This window comes from Dipodomys spectabilis, unplaced genomic scaffold (genome assembly GCF_019054845.1).
Source record: "Dipodomys spectabilis isolate Male_0828 unplaced genomic scaffold, ASM1905484v1 ptg000125l, whole genome shotgun sequence".
Lineage (NCBI taxonomy): Eukaryota > Metazoa > Chordata > Mammalia > Rodentia > Heteromyidae > Dipodomys > Dipodomys spectabilis.
In genome coordinates, this window is record NW_024870802.1 from 22,971,764 (window position 1) to 22,995,727 (window position 23,964).

Sequence of the window (23,964 nt, forward strand, 5' to 3'; positions counted from 1 at the left end):
GCAATGCACACATTGGTTTGGAGATTAAACAGAAAAAAAAGTTGTTAACAGGTATAATGAATATACATTATACTAAAAAATGTTTTCACTTAGTACTACAAAATGTTATTCTAAGGTTTTGGAAGCCTAAAATGGATTTTTCCAGTTGGTATAAAATGTCTTACTCCAAGTCACACATTACAATTTGTACAGTTACATGCATAACCTTACTATGTGCTTGTTTTCCTATGGTGTTTCCTCAAAAGTAAACTATTAAAAATGAATGCAGTGCATTCCAGTAAACAAACTTCACTATTGTTTAATTATTAATTTAAAACATTATTAATTTAAAAAATCCCAAATCTCACTTTGAAAGAAACAAGCTTTCAAGTTACAATAAAATGCATTAAGAAAATCTATTTGAAGCAATTTCTATTAGAGGAAAATTGCCTTATGTTGCCTGAGTCAAAGCTGCTTAAAATTCCAACCATGTACCATCAATTACTGACTGAATTTGAACAGGATAGCAGAAATGATCTGAAGTAAAAAACACAGGAATTTTATTGTTGCAAATAATTTCATAGCATTTGACCAAACTCAGAACTAGTTATTTCAAAAAGGCTGAAAGCTATACAACAAAGCCAACCAGAATAAAGTCTTTATTTAAAAGGAAAAAAAAAAAAAAATCAAACCAAAAGATGGAATTCATTAACAAAATATAAAAATGGAAGCTAAATAACAGGATAAAAATACAGCTAAGAAATTTAAGAAACTTTGATTCTGTTCTTCTAACTTGCTGGTACTGGTTCTTTGTCCTATTATTATATATGCAAAATTGCTCTGATGATGATTTAAGATGGCCTTGCAAGACCTACCAGAAGGTAAAAGGAATTACCAAAAAAGATACCCAAATATTTTATAAATAGTGTTAACAAAAAAATTACTTTTTACTTTTGTCTTTCTTTAGCAAAAATGTCTTTTCAAATCACCTACTTTGTTAACACTGGTTTACTCTCTCACTTAGAGAGATGTAGACTTTCTTTCAAAGTGATACTCCTACAATACTTCACAGTATTGCTGATTAGGCAATAATGGGACTGTCCCACCTAAGCAAAAAAAAAAAAAAACAAAAAACAACCTGTAGTACAACTCAAGTACTGATCCCTCAAATGACATTATATTTTGGTAATCCAGCACTTTTCAAGTGTCGCTTTCAAATCATTCTACTCCAGTGTGAGGTCTCCTATAAGTTGGAGCATAGTTCATTGCTGTAAACAAGTTCAGTGCCATTTGTCTGACTTCATTATTTTTTTCCTTAAGAGAGCTGCTCCAGTGAAGAATCATTTATCTACTATGTCCAGACCCAAAAAGAAACAAAATTTCTCTATGAAAAGTCAAGGGACTACCTACCTATTTCAAGCATGTAATCACACCCAGGAAAACACTGCTAACTAATAAAGGTCTGCTGTCACTCATAGCTCATCAAAAGTGCTGTTCATCTTTGGTAATGCACATTCTTCACTGGTTTGACAACTCTGCAGAATGTCCTTGTAGTGGTTCTTTAGATCCTCATACAAAGAGACAGTCTCCTGTGAGTGAGCCAAGGGTAACACCTTTTCATTCAACAACATCTGTACTTGGAACTCTTCTTTAGGAGTCTTAGCATCCTCACAATGGTAAAGCACAAATATTAGATTGGAGGCATAAGGTACAATGTGGCCACTTCGAAACTTCCGCTGGACTTGTTCCTCATAATTATAAGCTGTTAGGGGTTCCTTGTCTTTGAAGTAGCCCATGAGAGAAAGCAGTGGAAGTAGGGTCTCTGCATGGCCAAACTGGAGGATGACTGGAGAAGAAACTGGCTGAGACCTTAAAAGAAAAATTGAGGGGAAATATATATATTCATATCACAAGACACTATACTTGGTAGTACCCAACTCCCCACAAAGACACTTTAAGTAATTCCATCTTTAAAATCTTTATATTACATAACTCAAGTATGATGGCGAAGACTCTGCATTGTTGAGGATTGCTGTTCCAAGACAGTTTGAGAAAAAAGTTCACAAGCTTTCATCTCTTCTGGGGGTGGGAAGGTGGCTCAGTGGTAGAGCACTTGCCTTGCATGCATGAGGCCCTGGGTTCGATTCCTCAGCACCACATAAGCAAAAAGAAAAAAGAAAAAAGTGGTGTTGTGGCTCAAGTGGTAGAGCGCTAGCCTTGAGCTGAAGAGCTGAGGCCCAGAGTTCAGGCCACACGACAGGACCCAAAAAAAAAATTTTTTTTCATCTCATCATTTTAATAAGCAAGCCAAGCAATAGTCATCATGCCTGTAATCCTAGCTAGGCAAAAGGCTTATGTAGGAGGAAGACAGTCTGAGGCTGTTCTAGGAGGAAAACACAAAACACAAAACTCTATTTGAAAAATAAATGGAGTAAGAAAGGGCTGGAGGAATGGCTCAAGTGACAGAGAGCTTGCATAGCAAATGCAAGGCCCTGAGTTCAAACTCCAGTACTGCCCCACCTAAAAGAAAAGTTCAGTAAATCCTTCAATCATTTCCTCATTTTGAAACCACAGTAGTCACAAAAGGATAATGGCATGATCTATGCTACCTACTATAATGTGCCTGAGATTGGGAGTAAGAGTTTATACAGTACTAGAAATACTAACCACACTCAACATTATGATCTAAGTTATTGTTTTGTTTTGGCCACTTTTTCCAAGTTTTTTCCTAGTAAAAGCTTTATGAAGAACAGTGAATCACTTCCTGGCCTTTCCCAGCTTTTACAGAAAGAGCATGATTTATATCCCTTTTTTGACAGACTGTCAGTATGTAACCTAGCTAGCCCCAGACTTGAACCTGCATGTGCTCTGCCAGGATATATATATATATATATATATATATATATATATATATGTATGTATATATATACATACATATATATATATATATACATACATACATATATATATATATATATATATAAATTTCAGACAACTTTCAAAGGGAAGAAAAACTGACAACTGCTTATAAATGCTATGAACATAATCTTCATATTCAGAACTATGTTTACCATACAAGTTATACCAAAATAAAGAAAATATTTTAAAGGTCTGAATAAATGTGCCAATAAAATAATACAAGGAAAACTAAGATTGCAGGGTCAAAACTAAACTAGCCATTTCTAATGTTGTACTGCTCTCACCTCATATATAGGAAAATACTTGGGTTTCCACAACAGAACAAATACTTTAGGAATTTAAACACTTTAAGTTTACTTTTAACCCAAATCAAATTAGTTTTTATTTGAGGGCAGAAAAACATGTCATCCTACTAGTTCAGGAGGACTGCAGTCGGTGCTTGGTAACCAGTACAGGAATATGAACTGGACAACTTAAAATACACTGTCTTTAACAGCATATAGTTTGGTAAAAAAGTTAGGTGTTGAGTCTTCTCCAAGTATGTACAATAGGCAACAAATAAATTTCTCATGTTTTTAATCTGAAATAATATGCGATCACAATTCCAAAAAGTACCGTCAAACAAGAAAATAGCTATCCATGATGATGAACAGAGACAGATAGAAGTCTTTCTTCAAGAATGTTATCATTAAATCCTCGCTAAAATAAGACCAGCATACCTCTATGATCTAGACCAGCTTCTCTCTTTAGCTACTCCAAGTACTCCTTCTAAAGTATATTCTCCAGTGAGTGATTGACATCTGTTTTTATTCTAGCTGAGAAGAATTGTCTTCTTATCAGAACCCAGTGTTGTGGATTCTGAGATGGCTACTTCTTATTTCCTCTGTATATATGAACTTCCTCTCCTTGCCACAAGCTCTCCATCTTTTTTCCTCCTTCCCCAAGTATAACTACAATCACTTTGGCCATTTCTATTTCAGGGGATTATAGAATAACATAATGGAAAATCTATCAAGTTCACATGATTTAGCATGATCTTTTGCTCTGTGATAGTGCATCACTATAGGTCAAGCATATTTTAAGATAATACAAGCATGAATGTATAATATATAACACATATTTTATATAATCACCTAAATGATTAAGGAATATGTGCAAATCACTCTGAAATATATGTGCACCAATCTTTATTAGACATAGTATAAAATAATTAATTGGCTGCTATCTTTCTTTTTAAAAAAAGTTGCCTATGACAAATTACTGGCTTAATAGAATTGTAAGTATCTGGACTAAAGAAAAAACAAAACAAAAAAAATGGGATTTAAGGATGTAGATTAGTAATAGAATTGTACTTAGCATCCTCAAAGCCCTGGCTCTAATCCCCAGCATGGAAAGGAGGTAGGAAATGTATTAGAAATGTAATTATTTTAAATACTAATTGTTTTGAGTATTTAAATGTTTTGTACAATCTTTTAAATGGCTTTTGTCATTGCAAACAAAACAAGAACAATTCAGTAAATGTGAAAAGGCTTTAAGGGTAAGAAGTGGAATTTAATACTCTTAAAATAAGTTACAACTAAAATTCATGATCCTGCTGAATGAATGCTGGGATTACAGGTTCTGTGCCACCATGTCAGTCTATGTTAATTTTTTTTTCTTTATATAAAAAGTATTTGTATATAATACCTCAGAATATAAACTGCTCAAGACATAAATATTTTTCTTCACTATTTTGTTTTTCCTAGCTGAATTCAACTTAGTTATCATTGGGTAGGGGTAGGGTGAGTTCACATTAAAAATTTAAAAATAATATAAACTTCTTCTTCAAGACTCCAAAAAATAAAATACTATCTAAATAATGGTTTGGGAATGTAAAAATCCAATGAACTTAGCTATCTTTAAATCATATACTCCAAATCCAGAGTCATTTACAACTGAGAATGTCAATATTTTTTCATAACATAAACAAGAATGAGAGGGAAATATATAAACTCATTGTTTGGAATCCAACTGTCAAAATATCAAACTGAGTATATCAATACGTGACTATATAAATAAAATACAAATATATAAAAATGTGTGGAAAGACTATTTTCCTTCCACAGGATGGGTAATCTTTTAAACAGCTGTTCATATTTATACCCGTTTTTCCCTTCTTTAAGACCTTCTCAAATTTCTTGGGTTTTGACAGATTAAAGTAGGATTAAGCATCAAGTGGAAAAACATATCAAGTGTTATTATGTTTGTATTCTCAGTCACAACTGAACAGCAAAAATGGGGAGTCAAATATCTTCAAGTAAAGCAGGCTAAGAAAGCTGTGGAGTTTATGTGTTCACGTATACAAAAGGATTTTTTTTTTAGTGTTTTGTATGATTCTAAATACTCTGATGAAAATATACAGAAATACTTATTATCTAATTTCCAGAGAAGCCATTAAAAGGTGTGTGCTAGTTTTTATAAAGTAAATCAGTAACTTTTATGAAGAGGATGTGGTTCCATTCTAGGCCATGCTGCCCTTTGCTCTAAGTATTACAACTTAAAAGTCTTAGAAAACTTTTAAGCCATCTCCAGGAACTGGTTTACTCTAGTCAGTCTAGGCCTAATCACTATGTAAAGAACAAAATCCCCAATTTCTCCTTGAAAACAGCCCAAAGCTGGCCTGACAATTTTTCTGTGTTTCTTTCCCAACCTTTTCCAAATTACAGCCAGTCTATAATTAGGCTCAATATACTGGCAATAGCAAATGGCAATAAATATATCTAAGTCTGAATGAGAAATTAAGAATATGTCTCACAAGCACACACACATGTACATACAGATAACATATAACATGAGTAAAGGAGAGAACAAAAAGGGAAGGAGTATGAATTGATTCTCAGTTTACACAACTCTTCATATACACACAAACATATATGGGCTCTGCATATAACTGTGCAATAATTTTGCTGAGCATGTAAAAACTGCCATATTCCACTTTCTCTGTGATCTCATGCCACTATCATTCAACAGACACAGTTGTGAAGACTTTAGTCTTTTGGCAGGAAAATAAACAAGTTTTTTAAAAGATAAGGCTCAATAATTTAAGAATCTTACTAAAGGAATGGGACTTCAGATAAACGCACAAATGTATATACACATAGTCTCTCAGGAATTCAGACGCTATAGCTCAATAATGTCCGTGTGTTATAGTATAATATGAAATTCTGAGAATTAATGTGAGTAAAATTCTGTCCAATATTGGCTTTTATCTTTAGAATTACATGCATTCTAGAAATCAAATAATTTTATCCTAATACATTCTATATTTAAAATGTCTATATAGAATTAAATTTACAAACTTTTATTTTTTGTTTTGTGAAAGCTTTAAACAAACTTTTTTTTTGGGGGGGGGGGGGGGTCCGGTCGTGGGGCCTGAACTCTGGGCCTGGGCGCTGTCCCTCAGCTCTTCAGCTCAAGGCTAGTGCTCTACCACTTGAGCCACAGCGCCACTTCCAGCTTTTTTCTTTTTGCTTATGTGGTACTGAGGAATCCAACCCAGGGCCTTGAGCACGCAAAGCAAGCGCTCTACCACTGAGCCACCTTCCCAGTCCCTTTAAACAAACTTTTAATTACCTATAATCCATCCACAAACAGATTGCCAACTAGTGAAATGTCTTCATAACAGGAAATGTCTACATAACAGAAAATTTTCTCAAAACAGGGAATACAAAGGTATAGAATGGCATAATTTTAATTCTGCCCTTTCCTCTAAGATAACTACATTAACTGGTGGTGTCATGTTTTCTAAGTTATAAAACCAAAAAGAAGTACATTTTAACTTAAAAAAAAACTTGGGAAACATCAACTGTTAATACAAATATAAGAAACCAAATGTATATATGTGTATTAATTTCTTTACAGAAACACACAGAAAGAATCATGTTTTAGGGTTGTGAAATTGGTAAATCTAGTACTTATTTTAAAGAAGTTCAATGTGGTCAAGTGAATTACCTAATGTTATTAAAGAAGAATGCAGTTACTTAAATATATACCCTCATTTACTTATTTAAATTAATAAGGAGATTTTATTAAAGCTTCAGCCAAATTAAGATTTAGTTGAAATCTAAAATTATATCATTGAGGATTGACTCTGTATGTGTACAATGTATAAAATACCAAAGCAAAGAAAGTCATTTAAAAAGCTCAACCAGAAAACAATTGCATGTTTTTCTCCAAATGTACTTAGACTAAAATTTTTTAAGCTCCTAGTTCATGTTTCACACACAACTGATGTTACACAAATTATACTTAAAAAGAAAACAAAAACAGAATCGAATCCAGGAATATCAAATAAAGCTTTAGGTAATTCATGTAATTTCCATACTTACGTAAGCACACAAATAAGCAACAGCAATTCCTGCTTTGGGAAGAAAATTTAAAAAAAACAAAAAAAGTTTTTTCAAGTTTTATATGGTTGATTGAAATATCAGTTCCGGTTACTATTTGGAAGAGCCTGGATTTGACAACTAAAATGAGACAAGTATTCTTCCTCAAGCAAAAATACATAAACAGCTTACATTTTTCAGCTAAAGTGGAGTGATAGGGACCAGAGTTACTATACTATCCTGCCTACTTCAACTAGAAATATGAAACAGCAGGTCTCAGATAATAATAATCAAAGTGAGGGAGAAGGCAGGCAAATGAGGTAAACCCATCAACTGCCCCAGCTTACTGCCTAGAGTTTGCAATGTGGGGAATAGAAGCCCAAACAAAAAGGCAATCATGAGATTGGAGAGGGTCTTTAGGGAAGCCACACTGATAAAATTCCTAGGTCAGAATAACAGAGAATGAGTATTATTATGAAAAGAGAACTCAGTAAGGTCCCCTCAAAATGTCAGCTGCTACTGACAAGCATGTGGGAAAACTATCCAAATGGAGGTGGGGAAAGCAACACTGCAAAGGAACAGCAGGTGAAATTTTCCAAAACTATTACAAGGCAATGAATGGTTTGTGTTCACATAGCCAAACCGGAAAAACCCTGAAATACATAGGGTAACATGAGAAATCCATCAATGGTAAGATAAAATTAGCCCATCAGAAGGCAGTTTCCAAAATGAAAAAAAAAAAAATCTAGACTAGGAAAAGTATTTTTTAAAGCCTAAATCTGACTAAGGATATATCCAGAATGAAAGAATATCTCCATATCTGTTTTATTTGTAACAGCCCCAATCTGGAAATAATCTATAAACACCCATCAAAAGATGAAAGGATAACCTATATAATGGAATTGCAGAGCTGGGTGTCCTGGCTCATGTCTATAATCCTAGCTACTAAAGAGGCTGAGATCTAAGGATCATTTTGTTTAAAGCCAGCACAGGCAGACAAACTCAAAAGACTCTTATCTTCAATTAACTACCAAAAAGCCAAAAGCAGAGGTACGGGTCAACTGGCAGAGCACCAGCCTTGAGTGAAAAAAAAACAAGTGAGAGCATGAGGCCCTAAATTCAAGGCTCAGTACCAGCACCTCCAAAAACACAAATTTTGCCAGACTAAAGATAGCATACTCTTGCATTATGCGTACTCTCTGTATTATACAAATGCAAATACACACACACACACACACACACACACACACACACACACACACACACACACACACACACACACACACACATATTCAGGACAGCTCTGGCAAAAAGCAAGAGCTCATCTCAAATATAACCAGAGCAAGAAGGAAAAGGGCTAGATGTGTTGCTCAATTGTCAGGATGCCTGGCAAGGAAGTATGAATCCCTGAGTTCAAACCTCAATACTTTCTCCACCAAAAGATTCACTATCACCAACACTATCTTCAAGAAAGAAAACAAAGGAGTATGATAAACCTTTCAGTGTACTTTGTCCAGTCAAGCAATGGGAACTACTGAATGATTAACACAAAAGTAAGATATGATCAGGAAGAGGATTGTACTTAGATAAAATTGAAGTCTGAACTCAAGAAGTCTTTAATTGTAGTTGCTACAATGTAGGGGAAAGGGAATAGAAGATACAAACCTGAAATGAGGCTGATGGCAATGAGGATGGAAAGAAGAGGAAAGAATTGAGATAAGCTGCAATATTTCAAAAACAGCAAATGTAGAAGGCAAGGGCAATGTGGCACTGAATAAAACAGGTAATGCAGGAAAAAAAAAGGACTCTGGATATTTTACCACTAAACATTGGGAACACTAACTAGATCAGAGTACTATTTTGGTTACTAAAGAAAAGGTAGGGTATGTGTAATATTGTGTATGTATGTATGTGTGTGGCGGGGGAGGGGGTAACACATGTACACACATGCACAAGTGCTGGGGCTTGAACTCAGAACTAGGCTACTGCTGTCTCTGAGGATTTTTGTTCAAGGTTAGCATTCTGCCACTTGAGCCACAACTCTACTTCCAGCTTTTTGGTGATTAGTTGAATATTAGAGTCTGTTTCAGGGCTAGCTTCCAACTGCAATTCTCTGACTTCAGCTATTAGACTGACAGGTATAAGCCACTAGTGCCCAGCAATAGCTACACTTTCATGTCCATTCAAGCTGGTGCCACTACATGATGATTTCAATGCTGCCATCTTATGGCAAAATACGGCATTATACAACCTAAAAAGTCTTATTCAACAATAAAACCTGAAAATACCAAAGACTGAGAGCACATTAAAATGTAGAAAAAAAGTTATTTAATGACAGTAACAGTCATTTATTATTTGTAACAAATAATTTTGCTGTCTGGGAATAATCTTGACAAAACAGAAGATCTCAGGAGTTAAATAATTAATAGTTCACAAGAAATAATTTTTGAGAAAAACAAAAAGTGATTTGATGATTTTTCCTTATCTAAAAAGACACATGAACAGAGATAATAGGGGAAAGGAAAGTTGAAAAAACTCAGTTATTTCACTTCTTCTATAAATTCTATTTGTTTTTCTAGTCATAACTGCTCAGGAAACAGCAGCTGCTTAAATTTGCTCCAATAGTGTATTCACTGGTTTTAACTCTAATCTCATCACCACAGGCAGTTTAAGGAGGAAAAATAAATGTCAAGATTCTAATAATTTAGGGACTCAGAATTCAGACAGCTAGTTATATTTTACTGAAATACTGACAAGTGATATATAACATTATCAGTCTTCAATTTCTTCCACTAAGTAAAATCATGTTGAAAAAACATTCAATGGCATTGAAAACTGAGTTAATTTCAATATAAAAAAATAACCTGTACACATATTATAATCTTAAAGGAAGGAAACAAAGAGTATCGAAGAAAGTAAAAAGTCTGAGAACTCTTAAAATTAAGGTAAAATCACTTGTTTGTCCAACATGGCAAGTTATTACACTTACACACACACACATACACACACACACACACACACACACACACACACACACACACAAACACATACTCTCATACACTCATTCATTCACATAGTATCATAAAGTTTAAATCCAAAAACAAGGATTTTAAGTCATTAAAAGAGATTAATGTTTGATAAATCAGAAAAATACAAAGACAAAATACTCAATTAGAACTTTATTATTCAACTGGGCACAGTGGTTCACTCCTATGATGACAGCTACTCAAGAAGGGAGACAAGGTGGGCAGTTTGAAGTTTACTGTGCTCTCAAGAGGAAGCCACTAGAATGGGTTCAAGTACAAGAGTGATATATTCTTATTTCTGTTTTAGTAAGTACATTTGCACAATTTCTGCACCTCTGGCAACTAGTATTCATAAGGTCGTCTGTAGAGGATGCCTAGGCAGGCCTCTTCAAGGAGTCTGTTATAAGGGTGTATAATGCTGTCAGCAGTGAGGCTGGAAAGAAGTGCCTGGAGTACATTACAGAGTAAAATTTACAGGACTTGAGGATACAATCAATGAGACTGAAAACTGTTAGTGAGTGAATTGCAAAAGTGATTCACTTTAGTTGGGTAGAAGATATTATTGGAGGTGTGGAGCAGGATAATCATCCTTGGTTCTTTGGGAGCTTGAATGAATAAGTGAGTATTTATGATTGATGTGGAGGCCACATTTCAATCCATATTTTAGACAGATAGTATACAGGTATATTTTATTCCTTTTATTAGCTGTATCAGTCTCTTTAAAATTTTAATCAATCTTTTAACATAGTGTTTGTAATGCAAAATTTTTTATAATCTAATACATACATCAATGATCTATTTTTGTCTCTTAAGATCTGCCTTTTTCAGAAATTTCAAAAATAAACAGAATTATTCAACACATAGTCTTACATATCTGACTTACTTAGCATAATGTTCTGAAGGCATCCATTTGATTTAATCTATTAGCCATGCATTCTGTTGTTGAGTTGTGTTGTATTATATGGATGTATCATATTGTGTTGGTCAATTTATCACTTGATGGGCATTTGAATTATTAAATTTTTAGCTATCATAACTAATACCACTATATATTCTATGTAGACAATGCTGACTTATTTATCACTAATTAACAGATAGGACTGGAGTTGCTAAATCTTATATAAACGTGTTTAAGAAACTTCGCAAAGAGACTATACGAGTTTCCATTAATATCAGCAGTAAATAGTGTAGATGTTTGCAGTGTTTTTGTACTTGGGACAATCCTTTTCTATCTCCTATTTTAGGAGATATATTAGTGACATTTCACTGTGGCTTTAATATCTATTGATGATAAGCATCTTTTCATGTGCTCATTTGTGATCCATATGTCTATATATCTTTTCCAATGAAGTCCATTCAAATCTTTTTTCTGAAGATTAAAAGGTGTTTTGTGACTTTAGCTAATATAACTATACCACAGTATTGTGAAATTTATGTAGTCACATAATCTCAATAAAAAAATATTTTAAAAAAATCTTTCTTTTTATGTGTGACTTGTTCATGTTCAGTGCACACTCTGCCACTGATGTATACTCCTAGCCCTTTTGTGCTTTAAAAAAAAACTGGGTTATTTGTGAGCTTTAATTCTGCACATTCTAGATTCAAATCCTTATTTATATGTATATATGATTTACAAAGATATCCTACAAGTCTATGTTAATGAATTATGCTTTTGACATTTTATCTAAGAAATCCTTAACTTACCAAAATCATGAATATTTACCCTTAGGTCGCTGTACATACATTTTTCCAAAAGTTTTATGGTTTTACATTTTACATTTAAATCTGACTCTTCTTATGAAGTTGGGTATCTTTTTTTAATTAGCATGGATATCCATGTTTCAAAACTATCTGTTGAACAGACAGCATTGTCTTGGCATCTTTTACTGAAAATCAATTTAAATATTTGTGGGTAATTGGTTTCAAGATCTCCATTAGTAACATAATCTACATATGTTAACTTAGTCATCAGAGTTGTTTATATAAAATAGTGTAATATTTACATGTCATCTACCTGTACCCTCCCATACTTGTAATTCCTAATGTAAATACTATGTAGTCCTGATACTATACTAGTAAGGAAAATTAATAACAAGAAAAATATTCTGAGCATGCTCAGAACAGATACACTTTTTCAAAATTTTTAGATCCACAGTTTGTTGGATCTACAGATCCCTATCTGTTAACTCTTACCTCATATAAGGTATTATATTCCTAAAATCCCCAGAAAATGAAAATAAATGGTTGGTAATGTCTTCTCCCATCAAATCCAAGAAAATTCTGCTGTCATGCCAACAAATAATATATATTGGTAAAAATAAAACTTATTACTGGAAATAGAGGACAACATGTCACCTCCAGTCTTTTACTGTCTTATTTTTTATAGCATGATTCTTTTTTATAGCATGAGTCTTACCACCAATGGAAAAATTGCTGACCTTCATGTAAACATATCTATCAAATAACACAGGGTTGGGTTCTACCAAAATGTTTGTACATAGCATGAAAAATAATGGGGGGGAGGGAGAAGAGTGCTGGGGATTGAACACAGGATTCCATGCATGCTAAACATGTACATCACACTTCTAGCCCCCAAAAATGATTTTTTTGAAGAAAATTTGAAAAATATGAATGTTAGTTAGCAAAGGTTTAAATGAGAACTCTTCTTTATAATAAACTAGGAGCCATGTGCAAGGGTTAATGAATAATTATAGTATTTATAATAACAATAAATAGAAGCTACCTAAATACCTGTTGACAAGAGCAAATTATAGTATATTCACACTTTTGAATACTGAATCATAGTAAAAATGTACTACAGCTATATCCAATAACATAATGGATATTATGAATGTAATTTGAGAGGGGGGGGAAAGTCTCAAAGGCAGTAAGTGGTACCAACGCCTACAAGCAAAACTAAAATATAGTTTGGACAACATCCATCACCATAATCTACAAAGGTTTTTAAATCATTCATTACAAAATATTTTCCAGAATCTGAATAACAAACTCAGAATATACTTCAAATTTTAAAGTTTTACCTTTGCTTCTGTTCAACGGCTTTGTCCAAGTGCTGAAAGATATCCTGAAATAGGATGCAGCTGGATCGACTATTAATGGTATATCCATAACCTCTTTTCCAGTATTGCTTCAGATCATTTAAATATTCTAATACCTACAAATAAAAAATTCAAAAATCATTTCTAATATATTCCCATAAATGTAACAGATTGCCTGATTTAATAATTCTCTCTGAAAAGGTTACATTGTTTAACTATTATTCTAAAAAATAGAATCATAGCATTCTGAGTTTACATTTGCCATTCACATGTTTAGGAGTTGGCCCTGTGGCCTGCGATATACAGTACTCTGTTATAACTTTGAATCAGAAAAATGAGAAGTCTTGCATGCAGTCAAGTCTATTTAGGGAGAAAAAAGGAAGTGAGAATTTTGTGTGAATAGTGATCCTAATTATTCATTTATAAATAGTGCTCTTATCAATTTTAAAACTGTCCCAAATTTAGGTAAGGCATGATGACTCACATCTGTAATATTAGCAAGGCAGAGATCAGGACCACAGTTTAAGGCCATTCTAGGCAAAAAGTCAGTGAGAACCCCATCTCACAAAAGAAGCTTAAGCTACGTGAAAGGTATAAGTAGGAGTATCACGATCCAAAGCTAGGCCCCACGCAAAAACATGAGATGCTATTTTAAAAAATTGCCAAAGCAATAAAGGCTTCTGGAGGCATAGCCCAGGTGATACAGTTCCTGTCTAAAAAGCTCAAGGCCCTGTGGGTAAGCCTCAGTATTAATCCCCCCCCAAAATATCTGTTGATCCTACCTACTGAAGGAAGTTTCTGAAGTGATAGTTATACAGTTACAAATGATGAACAGAGTAGTGGAGAAAGAGGAAAATGGGTCATCAGGAAGTGATGTAGGGACATGGAATTTCATAGAATATACTTAGTACTCAGCCTCCTTATGCAATTATCTACTGGGGGGTCCTTTACACTCTTCTTCCACCTCAACCATTGAGTGTCATCTCTACTCTGACACAGTACTCACCATATCACTTAAGTCTCTAAGTAACAAAATGAAGCACTTATTTATACAAGTACATTAGCTTTCAGCTTAAAATTGTTCTATTTGCCAAACAGTAAACTTCTTTTTAGAATTTAAATTCTGAAGTTGACTGTTTATTTCTCTATTAAAAAAACTGAACGTTTATAGATATGCAAGAGATAACAAGGGTATCAGAAGTCTATAATTCCTGGAAAAATGTACTAACAATGTTTGAGAAAATAACAATCCCATACTCAGAATTTACCTCCTTTAAAGCCACTATACACCTGTCTAAGAGTCCAAAAGTCACAGTTCTAAGAATGAAAAGAAAAAAGGAGGAATGAAATATGCAGATAGAAAATACAATGAAAGGCTGGGAAGGTGGTCAGTGGTAGAGTGCTTTCCTCGCATGCATGAGGCCTGGGTTCGATTCCTCAACACCACATTAACAGAAGAAAAAAAAAAGCCAGAAGGGGCACTGTGGCTCTAGTGGTAGAGGGACTGAAGAGCTGAGGGGCAACACCCAGGCCCAGAGTTCAAGCCCCACGACCAACAACAAAAAAAAAGATGAATTACTGCCACCACTAGGTGAAACACAGAGCTCCATTTCTCATGAAAACTGCTAGAAAAGAATCAGTGTTCGGAAAACCACTTAGTCTCCCAAAGCTTTGACTTCCTATAAAAACAGCAACTTGTTCTATACTGACTCTACAACTCTTCCCAGTGGTAAAATCTGATGGTAGGTAAAATAGGTTTTTAAGTTGGAGCAGGTGAGGAAGTATATAGAAATCAAATCACCATAGAAAATTTTTTTCCAGTGATTTATGAACCCAAAGTATTTACAAGTATGTGGAATCTATCTGAACATTAACCTCTACTTAAAGAAAATGAGTTTAAATTCCTTAACTCTGCCTATTTTCAGAAGTGATTTACATAACAGCAACACCAAAGAAATCATGTGACTAAAACTGCAGAACACTTACCTTTGCATCATCTACATCAAAAACATCACACCAAGGAGATTTAATGCCTTTAATTGCCAGGTCAAATGAACAGGTGAAAAAAGCCACCTGAATTAAATCTAGGGGGAAAACATAGGTAAAATTTTATGGGTTATTAGTTTCTATAATTTTTACAAAACTAAATATCTGTAGAAAACTATTTGTAGGGACGCTGCAGAAACTGGATGTTTGGTTTAGAGAAGAGACTCAGATTTTTTCCTATCGAAGTATTGCTTTGTACAATGTAAATTGGTAGAACCACAACTATTAGGAAATCATGAGGCGGTAGAGGTGCTGGTCCAAGGAAACTAAAAACTTTCTGGAAATGAGTGCTTTTTAGCTATTAAAGCTAGTTGTTTGAACTGGGCATGGTGGCATATGCCTGTATTCCTAGCACTCAGAAGGAAGTGGCAGGAGGCTCTCTAGTTTGAGGCCAGTCTGTGCTACAGTGAAACCCTGTCCTAAAATTTGTTATCTACTAGAAGCATGTCTGCCTGGAAAACCCAGTAAAAAGATTACCAAGAGCATATGGTTAAACGCAACTTGATATTGCTGATTTTTAGAGGGAAGGAAAAAGGAAACCAAATTTATGTCTTAGTTGCAAATTAGTAACGAAGTACATTCATTAAAACTATGCAACAGTTATTCTATAGCTATTGGGAAAATCACATGAGAGAAGGGCTTAAGAGAAAGGGGAGCCTATAGAAAAGTATGTAGAAGATAACAAAAAGGAAAGAAAGAGCAGAGTGGCTAAAGGGGCAGGAGAAGTGGAACACTATCAGTTTTTCAAACTTAGCTGCCCAAGCAATTTCAGAACTGAATTAAAAAACAAGTTATTTGAGATTTTCACAATGCTAATTTGTGACTATGTTACTTTTAAATACATATTGGTACTGAAGAAAGGGCTTTGGAAATGAGTGCTCAGATTCCTAAGGGTAGTCCTTGTCAGTATCAATAAAACACTGCTGCTCTCGGATCAAGAAGTAGATGACAAAAAAAAAAGGAGGAAGAAGAAGGAAGAAGGAGGAGGAGGAAGGAAGGAAGGAAGGAAGGAGGAAAGGAGGAAGGAGGAAGGAGAAGAGGAGGAAGACATCTAATGCCAGAGGAGAAAAAAGTAATCTGCAGGTTTTATTTCTACTAATTTCATTTTTCTTGAAATTTTACATCCTTTCTTCTGTCCTAAGGTAAAATGGGGTCCCAAATTAATTGTTGCTATATTTTCCACACTAGTTCAGAGCCTAAAGAATCCTGATGCAGTATACAGATCACACACACACACACACACACACACACACACACACACACACACACACTCCTTAGCACTGGCAATATACATAACCATAAAGGGCCATGAAATGTAATTTAAAGAAACTCAAATTATGAACAAATTTTATGATGAACAAATTTAAAAGACCACATTATACGAGTGCTGGTGGCTCATACCTGTAATCCTAGCTACTTAGGAGGCTTGAGATTTGAGATTTGAGGATAGCAGTTCAAAGCCAGCCCAGACAGGAAAGTCTGTGAGACCTTTATCTCCAATTAACCACTAAAAAAACAGAAGTGGTGATGTGGTTCAAAGTGACAGAGGAGAAAGAGCTCAGGAACAGTGCCTAGGCCCAAAGTTCAAGCCTCACAACCAACAACAACAAAAAAAAATTGAGAAATAATATGCCTTTCAAAAAATTATGATATGGGTAATAATAAATGGACATATAATTGTTAGAGATCTTATAATCCCATTATATAACATAGTATAAAATAGCTTACAAATACTTATGTTTGATTAAAGGACCTAGCTTACTTAGGTTAGTTTTAATATGAAACTCAATGTTATATTTCATAACCAGAAAGAATATAACTAAATATAAATTCAGCAAAATAGTCTTTGAGGTTTAAAAAGAAAAACTATGAAACAAAACAAAGACTTGGGAATATAAAAATCTACCTCTGCCACTAATTTCTGGCCAAGTCACTCTAAGCTTTTTACATTTCAAATTGTCTGCCAATAAAATAAAGAAGCTAGACAAATGATCTTGATGAGTTGTGCTGATTCATCTGTTATGACCCTTCTGACTTCTTGTTAAATTTTTGTAACACAAAAAAGATTTTATATGGAACAGAAATTTAAATATTAAAAAAGAAGACAATATGATAATAAAATAGTCTTGTAAGAGAGGATTGCTAGGGAAAATACAATACTCAGGCAAGACACCAGTGGCTCCTGTCTCTAATCCTAGCTACTCAGGACGCTAAGATCTGAGGCTCAAGATTCAAAGCCCATGCAGGAAAGTCTATGAGACTCATATCCAATTAATCATCAAAAGGCTAGCAGTAGAGCTGTGGCTCAAGTGGTAGAGTGCCAGTCTTAAGTGAAAAAGCTGACGGACAGCACCAGGCCTTGAGTTCAACCCCCAGTATCAACACAAGAAAACAAAAACAAAACTAAAAAACCCTCAATACTCAAAAGTAGTAATAAAAACATAGTAGTAATAAAAAAATACAAAAAAAAAAAACTCTATACAAAGCAACCTAAAAGGAATAAAGAGATAAGTCAGAAAAGATAATTTTTGTTTTGTAAGTAATACTTAGAAATGAAGCTTTATATATTCCTCTGACCTCAAAAAAATCCAGATCATTCCAATAAAACATATATTAATTTATATAATACTCAAAGAACACTATGAATCTAAAAATAAGGCTTTCAATTTTCTTGATTCTGGACATACTGTTTCTTAACATAAATTCAACTGTGAGTTCTTAAAATTTAAATGGAAGATAATAGATATATTACCTGCATTTAAATCATTTACTGGTACTTGTAAAGTATCTGAAACTTTTTTTAAAATAGTCTGCATTTCTGGTCCAGTCTTGAAGGCTTCTACATGATAAAGAGCTGTCTCATTCCTTTCCACTTCAGTTAAAAACTTCTCACAATGATCAAAGAACCTCATTAGTTTGTCATTGATTCTTGGAGGTCCACACTCCATATCTAAAAGACAAAATTATACATATGTAAATAATTTAACTTCAAATTCTTGAAAATTTTATTTGAAATGTGAAAAAGGAACACTAGCAACCTATAACTTTGAATGTCAAAAATAAGCACATAATAATCAAGAAAAGCCAGTGGTAGCGTGCTTGCCTTGCATGCATGAGGCCCTGGGTTCGATTCCTCAGCACCACTAAGCAGAAAAAGCTGGAAGTGGCGCTGTGGCCCAAAGTAGTAGAGTACTAGCCTTGAGCTGAAGAGCTGAGGGACAGTGTCCAGGCCCAGAGTTCAGGCCCCATGAATAGCAAAAAAAGAAACAGACAAACAAGAAAAGCCAGTGATAAAACTATTCTCTATGTATAATGATTGTAATACATAAGAAGATATGCTAGAAAAAACTAAAAAGTAGATTTTTGAAAGTAAAATGTGTTAATACAATACAATGTAAAAGTAAATGAATTTACTGTTTTCTTGTAGAAAACAAAAATAGTTACACAGGTAGGTCATAAAAAGTACAAAACTGTTTTAGGGGGCCTTTTGGCCAGGTCCAGAATATTTTAAAAAGTAAATGAAAATTTGAACTTTCTAGGTATACTAAATGAGATAAAATTCAAGACTTGATCTGTTTCTCTACTAAACTCAAAGTAGGAACATTTCGTTTTTTTTACTTTCCCAACCCTATGATTTTACAGAAGATTCTGTGTTAGAAAGAAAAGACTGACAACACAAAATATACAAGATATCAAAATACACAAAATATCCAGCTGATATGCTTCACTGTGGTGGATGCTTTTTATCTTATAACTGAAGCTCCCAGGTAACCTTTCCATTTAAATTTCAATTAGGTTACATTATTTCTCCAACTTAGAAACACATATGTACCAAAAACACATTCACAATCATCCTGAAATTGAGGGGCCTTTTAAAAGTCAAATTCAAAACAAATCTCAATCATTCGAATAATTCATCACAAAAATAAATCGCTTCTGAGTACAAAATACGAAATTAAAATGTCTCATATTGATGCTCACTGAAATGGGTAATTCTGACTACTTTGCCAATTGAGTTATATGTCTTACTTAAAAATCTCAAATAGCTAGAGACTGAAATTTCTGTGGCCTTAAATTTGTTACTATCCAATTCTTGCAGCTTTTTAAACAAAGACATTGAAAATATTAACTCTAATTCATTGGTTTTCTCAAACAAAACATATACACCACAGGCCAAACAACTGTCTGTAAATGATAATGAAGTGGCTGGGTAAAAGATTTAATCTCTGAAACAAAAAATGATGAAGCATGGGTTTATCCTGAACCATTCTGATCATTAATAGCACTCTGAGGCTAATAGCAATTTCTACAATGCAATCTGAAGACATCATTCATTCATTCCAGGAGTTCCAGTATAAAATACATAGTATATATGGTGCTACATTTAAATGTTCTGCTTCTGATATTCAGTTAATTTAAGGGATTTGGGGGAAAGTTTCACTCATGCTACTAGAAAAGGATTGCTATAATTAAAACACACAATTCAACAACTGCATGTAGTCAGTCAATTCAGTTATCTATAAGCATAACACACAGTGGAGTAATTTCTTAAAGATGGCTTAATTGCTACAGAAGTACTTCTTTTTATGTAAACTTCACAGCTAAATGATACTCCTCATTTCAATTCTGACCTTTAAAACTGATAAGCAACTAATTAACACTTATTTATCTCCTGACACAAAGATGTCACACGTTATTGTTCTCAGTAGGAATGCTACAGGACAAATGGAAGACATATACTATAATAATTTAAAAACTCTGAATCAGCTTTCCTGGTTCCACAGCTAGCCAGGTGAAAATGAGAAAATTATCTGATTTTTTTTTTCATCTTATGACCTGTCAGATGAAGGGAACTACCACCAATTTCAGAAAGCAGTTGTTAGGATTTAGTAAAACAAATGTAAGGGATGTCTAGCATATGCTAGGCATTAAGTTTTGTTTTCATTATTTGTGCCCATTAAACAATTTCAAAGGGAAAAGGCACCGACCTGGAAACACACACACACACTCTCTTTCTCTCTCTAAAAAACAGAAACCCCAATTCTGAGTCTTAGTCCTTCCTTAAACTAGATAAAGAGGCACAGCCTTGGGTTCAGCTTCTGCACTTGTTAGAAGTGTAACTAAACTTCTGGAATTTTTAAGTTATCGCATGTGTCCACGTCTCACAGCTACAACAAGGGACCTCTATAGTACACATGGTAACAAAACAGAAGGAAGAAGCAGGGCTTAAAGGTTTGGGAGCAGTTTCCTTGCACAACGTCTAAATCTAGAATCCACATCTGAAAAAGAGATCAATTTAAAAAAAAAAAAATTAAGCTATTACCAGAACCAGTGACTGCGAAAGTTGGGTGTAGATTTTACTTTACAAATGTTCCCGACTACCGGCCTGAGTGGGAAATGGGCTGGCCTGGAGATCCCGGGGCAATTCCATTTGGGAACGGGAAATACAGAATTTCGAGAGAGATCTCTACGTCTAGCTCTCCCCTTGGTGGATCCGCAGGCGTCCAGCACGTAGAAGGTGCTAAATTCATCCCGGAGGGATGAATAAACAAACATATTTACAAAGACAGCGGATGGACGGTCCGGCTCACACATTCGGTCATCAGAGAGGGCAACCCGAAGAATGGAAGACGGCGGAGAGAGCGGGAGAGGCTGGGTCTGGGGTCGCCCACGGTTCGGGAATGGAAGCGTTGAGGCCCCCCGCGGCTCACCTGCGACGTCGGGGGGCGGCAAGCCCGGGTGGTAGTGCTGCCACAGCCCCTGCAGGAAGGCGGCGCCGCTGTCCACGCAGCGGTGCTTGGAGCTGGTGACCAGCCGCAGGCGGCCGTAGTTCTCCCGGCTGAAGAGGGCCGGGAAGAGCGCGGCCAGGCGGAGCGCCAGGCGCCGCATGTCCAGCCGTCCCTTCTCCACCAGCTGCCCGTCCATCCAGTCCGCGTACCCCAGCGGCCAGGCGGCCAGGGCGGCGCCCAGGCCGCCGGCCTCCCCCTCCCCACCGCCGGACCTGCGGGCCTGCAGCAGCCCGTGCAGCTGCCTCAGCTTGCGGATCTGTTTGGCCGTGGGGTAGCGGGTGCCGTGGCGGATGAGGGCGACCAGCTGCACCGGGGTGCAGGAACCTTCCAGCAACTTCGGGTCCCGCCGCGGCGCCTCGGGGTCCGACCGCAGCGCCGGGTTGACATCTTCGTAGCGGGTCTTGGTGCCGAAGTAGGGACTGAGCGCCGAGACCACCGCGTCGCGCGGCTCCAGGAGAGAGCAGCGCGCGAGCGAGGAGAGCAGCGCCGCAGCCAGGGCCGCGGCGGGCGCTGCGGAGGTCCTGAGGACGCCGGGACAGCCGCAGAGCATGGTGGTGCCGGGGCGGCCCGCCGGGGGCGACGCGCCTGCTGCTGGCGGGCGACTTCCGGTTCCGGTAGGCAGGGGGCGACCTCGGAGCGCGGCTTCCGGTTCCGGGCCTTCCGCGGCTCTCGAGCGTCTTCGGGTGACTGGTGGAGGATGGCTGCTGTCGGAGAGGAGCCCTGCGGAGCCCGGGGCACCTGTGACACAGGTAGAGCCGGCCTCGGCCCCAGCGTAGGCGAAGTTCCTTCTCAGCTGGCGCCTCCCCGCGCGTCTGGCTTTGTAGGGTGTGGGGTGAAGCCCAGACCGAGCCTCTTAGCCTCCCGGGCCTGGGACATCTTTTCATAGATGACTCCGGGTCACCACCCTGCTTGGTTTGGTTTTCAAACTACCATCTCTGAGCCCTCTGCATCTGGTTCACTTGAAAATGCGGATTGCTGGACTCTTGTTGCAGGATACCGGTTGAAGCTCAATTCTTGTTTTCTTTTCCATTCTGGTTTTGAACATTGGGAAACTCAGGAAAGGGTTTATTTACCCAGAAATGTCAATCCTGATCTTTTTGTTTTATTCAAAACCTGAACGAGCAGAACACCCCCAAATGAGCATGTTTGTTTATCTTGAAGGCTTCCGAGAATAGGGACCACAATCCTTATAATTGGCCTGCATTGAGTCATGGCCCGACCGATTTACTCTGTTATTAAGTATGAAGTCATTACCTGTATGAAGCAAACATGCTCTTTACCACCACTCCATATCCAAACTCTTGCTGTGTGGAAATGTACTCACATCCTTCGATCTGACCGTTTACCTTGGTTTCTCCTGAACCCTCGTATATATATATGCCAGTTAGGGTGGAAAAAGTATTTGAAGTCATATAATGATCAGTGTTTTGTGAATGCATCTTTCATTTCAAAGACACTACCTCTTTCTACTTTACATTTAACTTTTTGGTTAAGTTCCTCTCTGTTTCAAGAAGCTTTACTTCTATTAACTAAGAAGAAAATGGTATGAAATCAAGAATAGATTCCAACTTGAGCACTAAAATTTAAAGCTATTCTGTGCAGTAAGTGTGCTTTCTGTGCTATTTTGTTTAATGTCAGTGCCAGGATTTTCATCATTAACATTTTCATAAAGCAGCGCTCAAATTAATACTGAGCAAGTGTCTACCTTCTTTTTAATAGACTTCCTAACCCTTAGACTATAGGCTGAGCTGCTTAAATTCATTCAGAAAGTATTTTGCCAAGTGAATCACACTATATTTTATTTAATATATACTTTTCAGTAATGATTACCTTGCATGCTCAATCTCTTTAGGCCTCAAGATCTTCTCAAAGGCAGCATTCTCTTCTTCCTAAGTTTTCCTTCATTCTATAAAGCAATGTTTTGAGAACCCTGCTCTAAACCACGTATTATGTAGTTAAGTTATACTTAAGAGTATAGCATTCTTATACACTTAGTTCATTCCCAGCTTGATATTTACCCCAGTAACTCATCTGTTAGTTACATATATTTATATAAGCCAACTCCAGTATTATTTATGTCATGTTAAGATGACAATAAAAGTAAGCTGTCTCTGGCTGTTGGGGTTTTCTGTTGTTTTGATTCTGGCCTTTTGAATCAGGGTCTTACCATGTAGTTCAGACTGGCCTTAAACCTACTGTCCTTCCACCTAAGTCTCCTGAGTGCTAGGATTATTGGTATGTACCACCATGCCTGGTTATACTTTGGTTTTGACTAGGAAAAAGCCAGATGAACAAAGAGTCTATAAGCTTTGAATGCAGACTCCAAACTCTACCACTGTATATGACCTTGATAAAGTTACATAAACTTTCTGAGCCCCAATTTTCTTATCTGAAAATATGGAGTATTAAAACCTGCAAAAAAATAAAAATAATAAAACTTACATAGGCTGTGGGAGTGGCTCAAGAGGCTCTCAAGATCCAAACACAATATAATAAAAAATGTAAATGCTAATACTAATAATGATTATATGTTACATTGTAAGTTAGAATAAGAAATTGTGTATTTAATAAAGTTGTATTTTTTATCATTGATAATGTTTGATGTCATTATTCCTGCACTAAAATACTTAATTCTCAAATACTTACCAGCAGTTATGTTGTATGCATTTATTTCCACTGCACAGGAAAGTAAGTGACTTCCACAAGCATGATATGCCACAGAGATATTTCTTTTTTTCTTTCACCAATGCAATCATGTTTATTGCAGCCACTATTTACCACA

The 23,964-nt window shown here is 36.0% G+C and overlaps 1 protein-coding gene across 2 annotated transcripts; it reads right to left on the minus strand.

Annotated features, from left to right (window-relative positions):
* Positions 1–517: 517 nt before the first annotated feature.
* Positions 518–21,745, minus strand: Minpp1 (multiple inositol-polyphosphate phosphatase 1). Of its 2 annotated transcripts, XM_042689360.1 has the most exons (5): positions 21,105–21,745; positions 18,146–18,343; positions 15,334–15,431; positions 13,330–13,463; positions 518–1,848 (listed from the first exon to the last, which is right to left on the minus strand). In XM_042689360.1, exons 1-5 carry the CDS (start codon positions 21,730–21,732, stop codon positions 1,452–1,454), a joined length of 1,455 nt encoding a protein of 484 aa, XP_042545294.1. In that variant the 5' UTR covers positions 21,733–21,745; the 3' UTR covers positions 518–1,451. The 2 variants fall into 2 exon arrangements, with proteins under 2 accessions (XP_042545294.1, XP_042545295.1); XM_042689361.1 differs by lacking the exons at positions 13,330–13,463; positions 15,334–15,431 and having other exon boundaries at positions 1,745–1,848.
* Between the last annotated feature and the right edge of the window lie 2,219 nt (positions 21,746–23,964).

What these genes read in the sequence shown, in the direction of transcription:
- Minpp1 (XM_042689360.1), bottom strand. Translation starts at nt 21,732, where the DNA reads ATGCTCTGCGGCTGTCCCGGCGTCCTCAGGACCTCCGCAGCGCCCGCC. An exon ending in GCCGCCCCCCGACGTCGCAG is followed by an intron (nt 18,344 to 21,104) that starts GTGAGCCGCGGG and finishes TTTGTCTTTTAG; the next exon opens with ATATGGAGTGTGGACCTCCA. An exon ending in GCCGTTGAACAGAAGCAAAG is followed by an intron (nt 1,849 to 13,329) that starts GTAAAACTTTAA and finishes TTTTCTTTTAAG; the next exon opens with GTCTCAGCCAGTTTCTTCTC.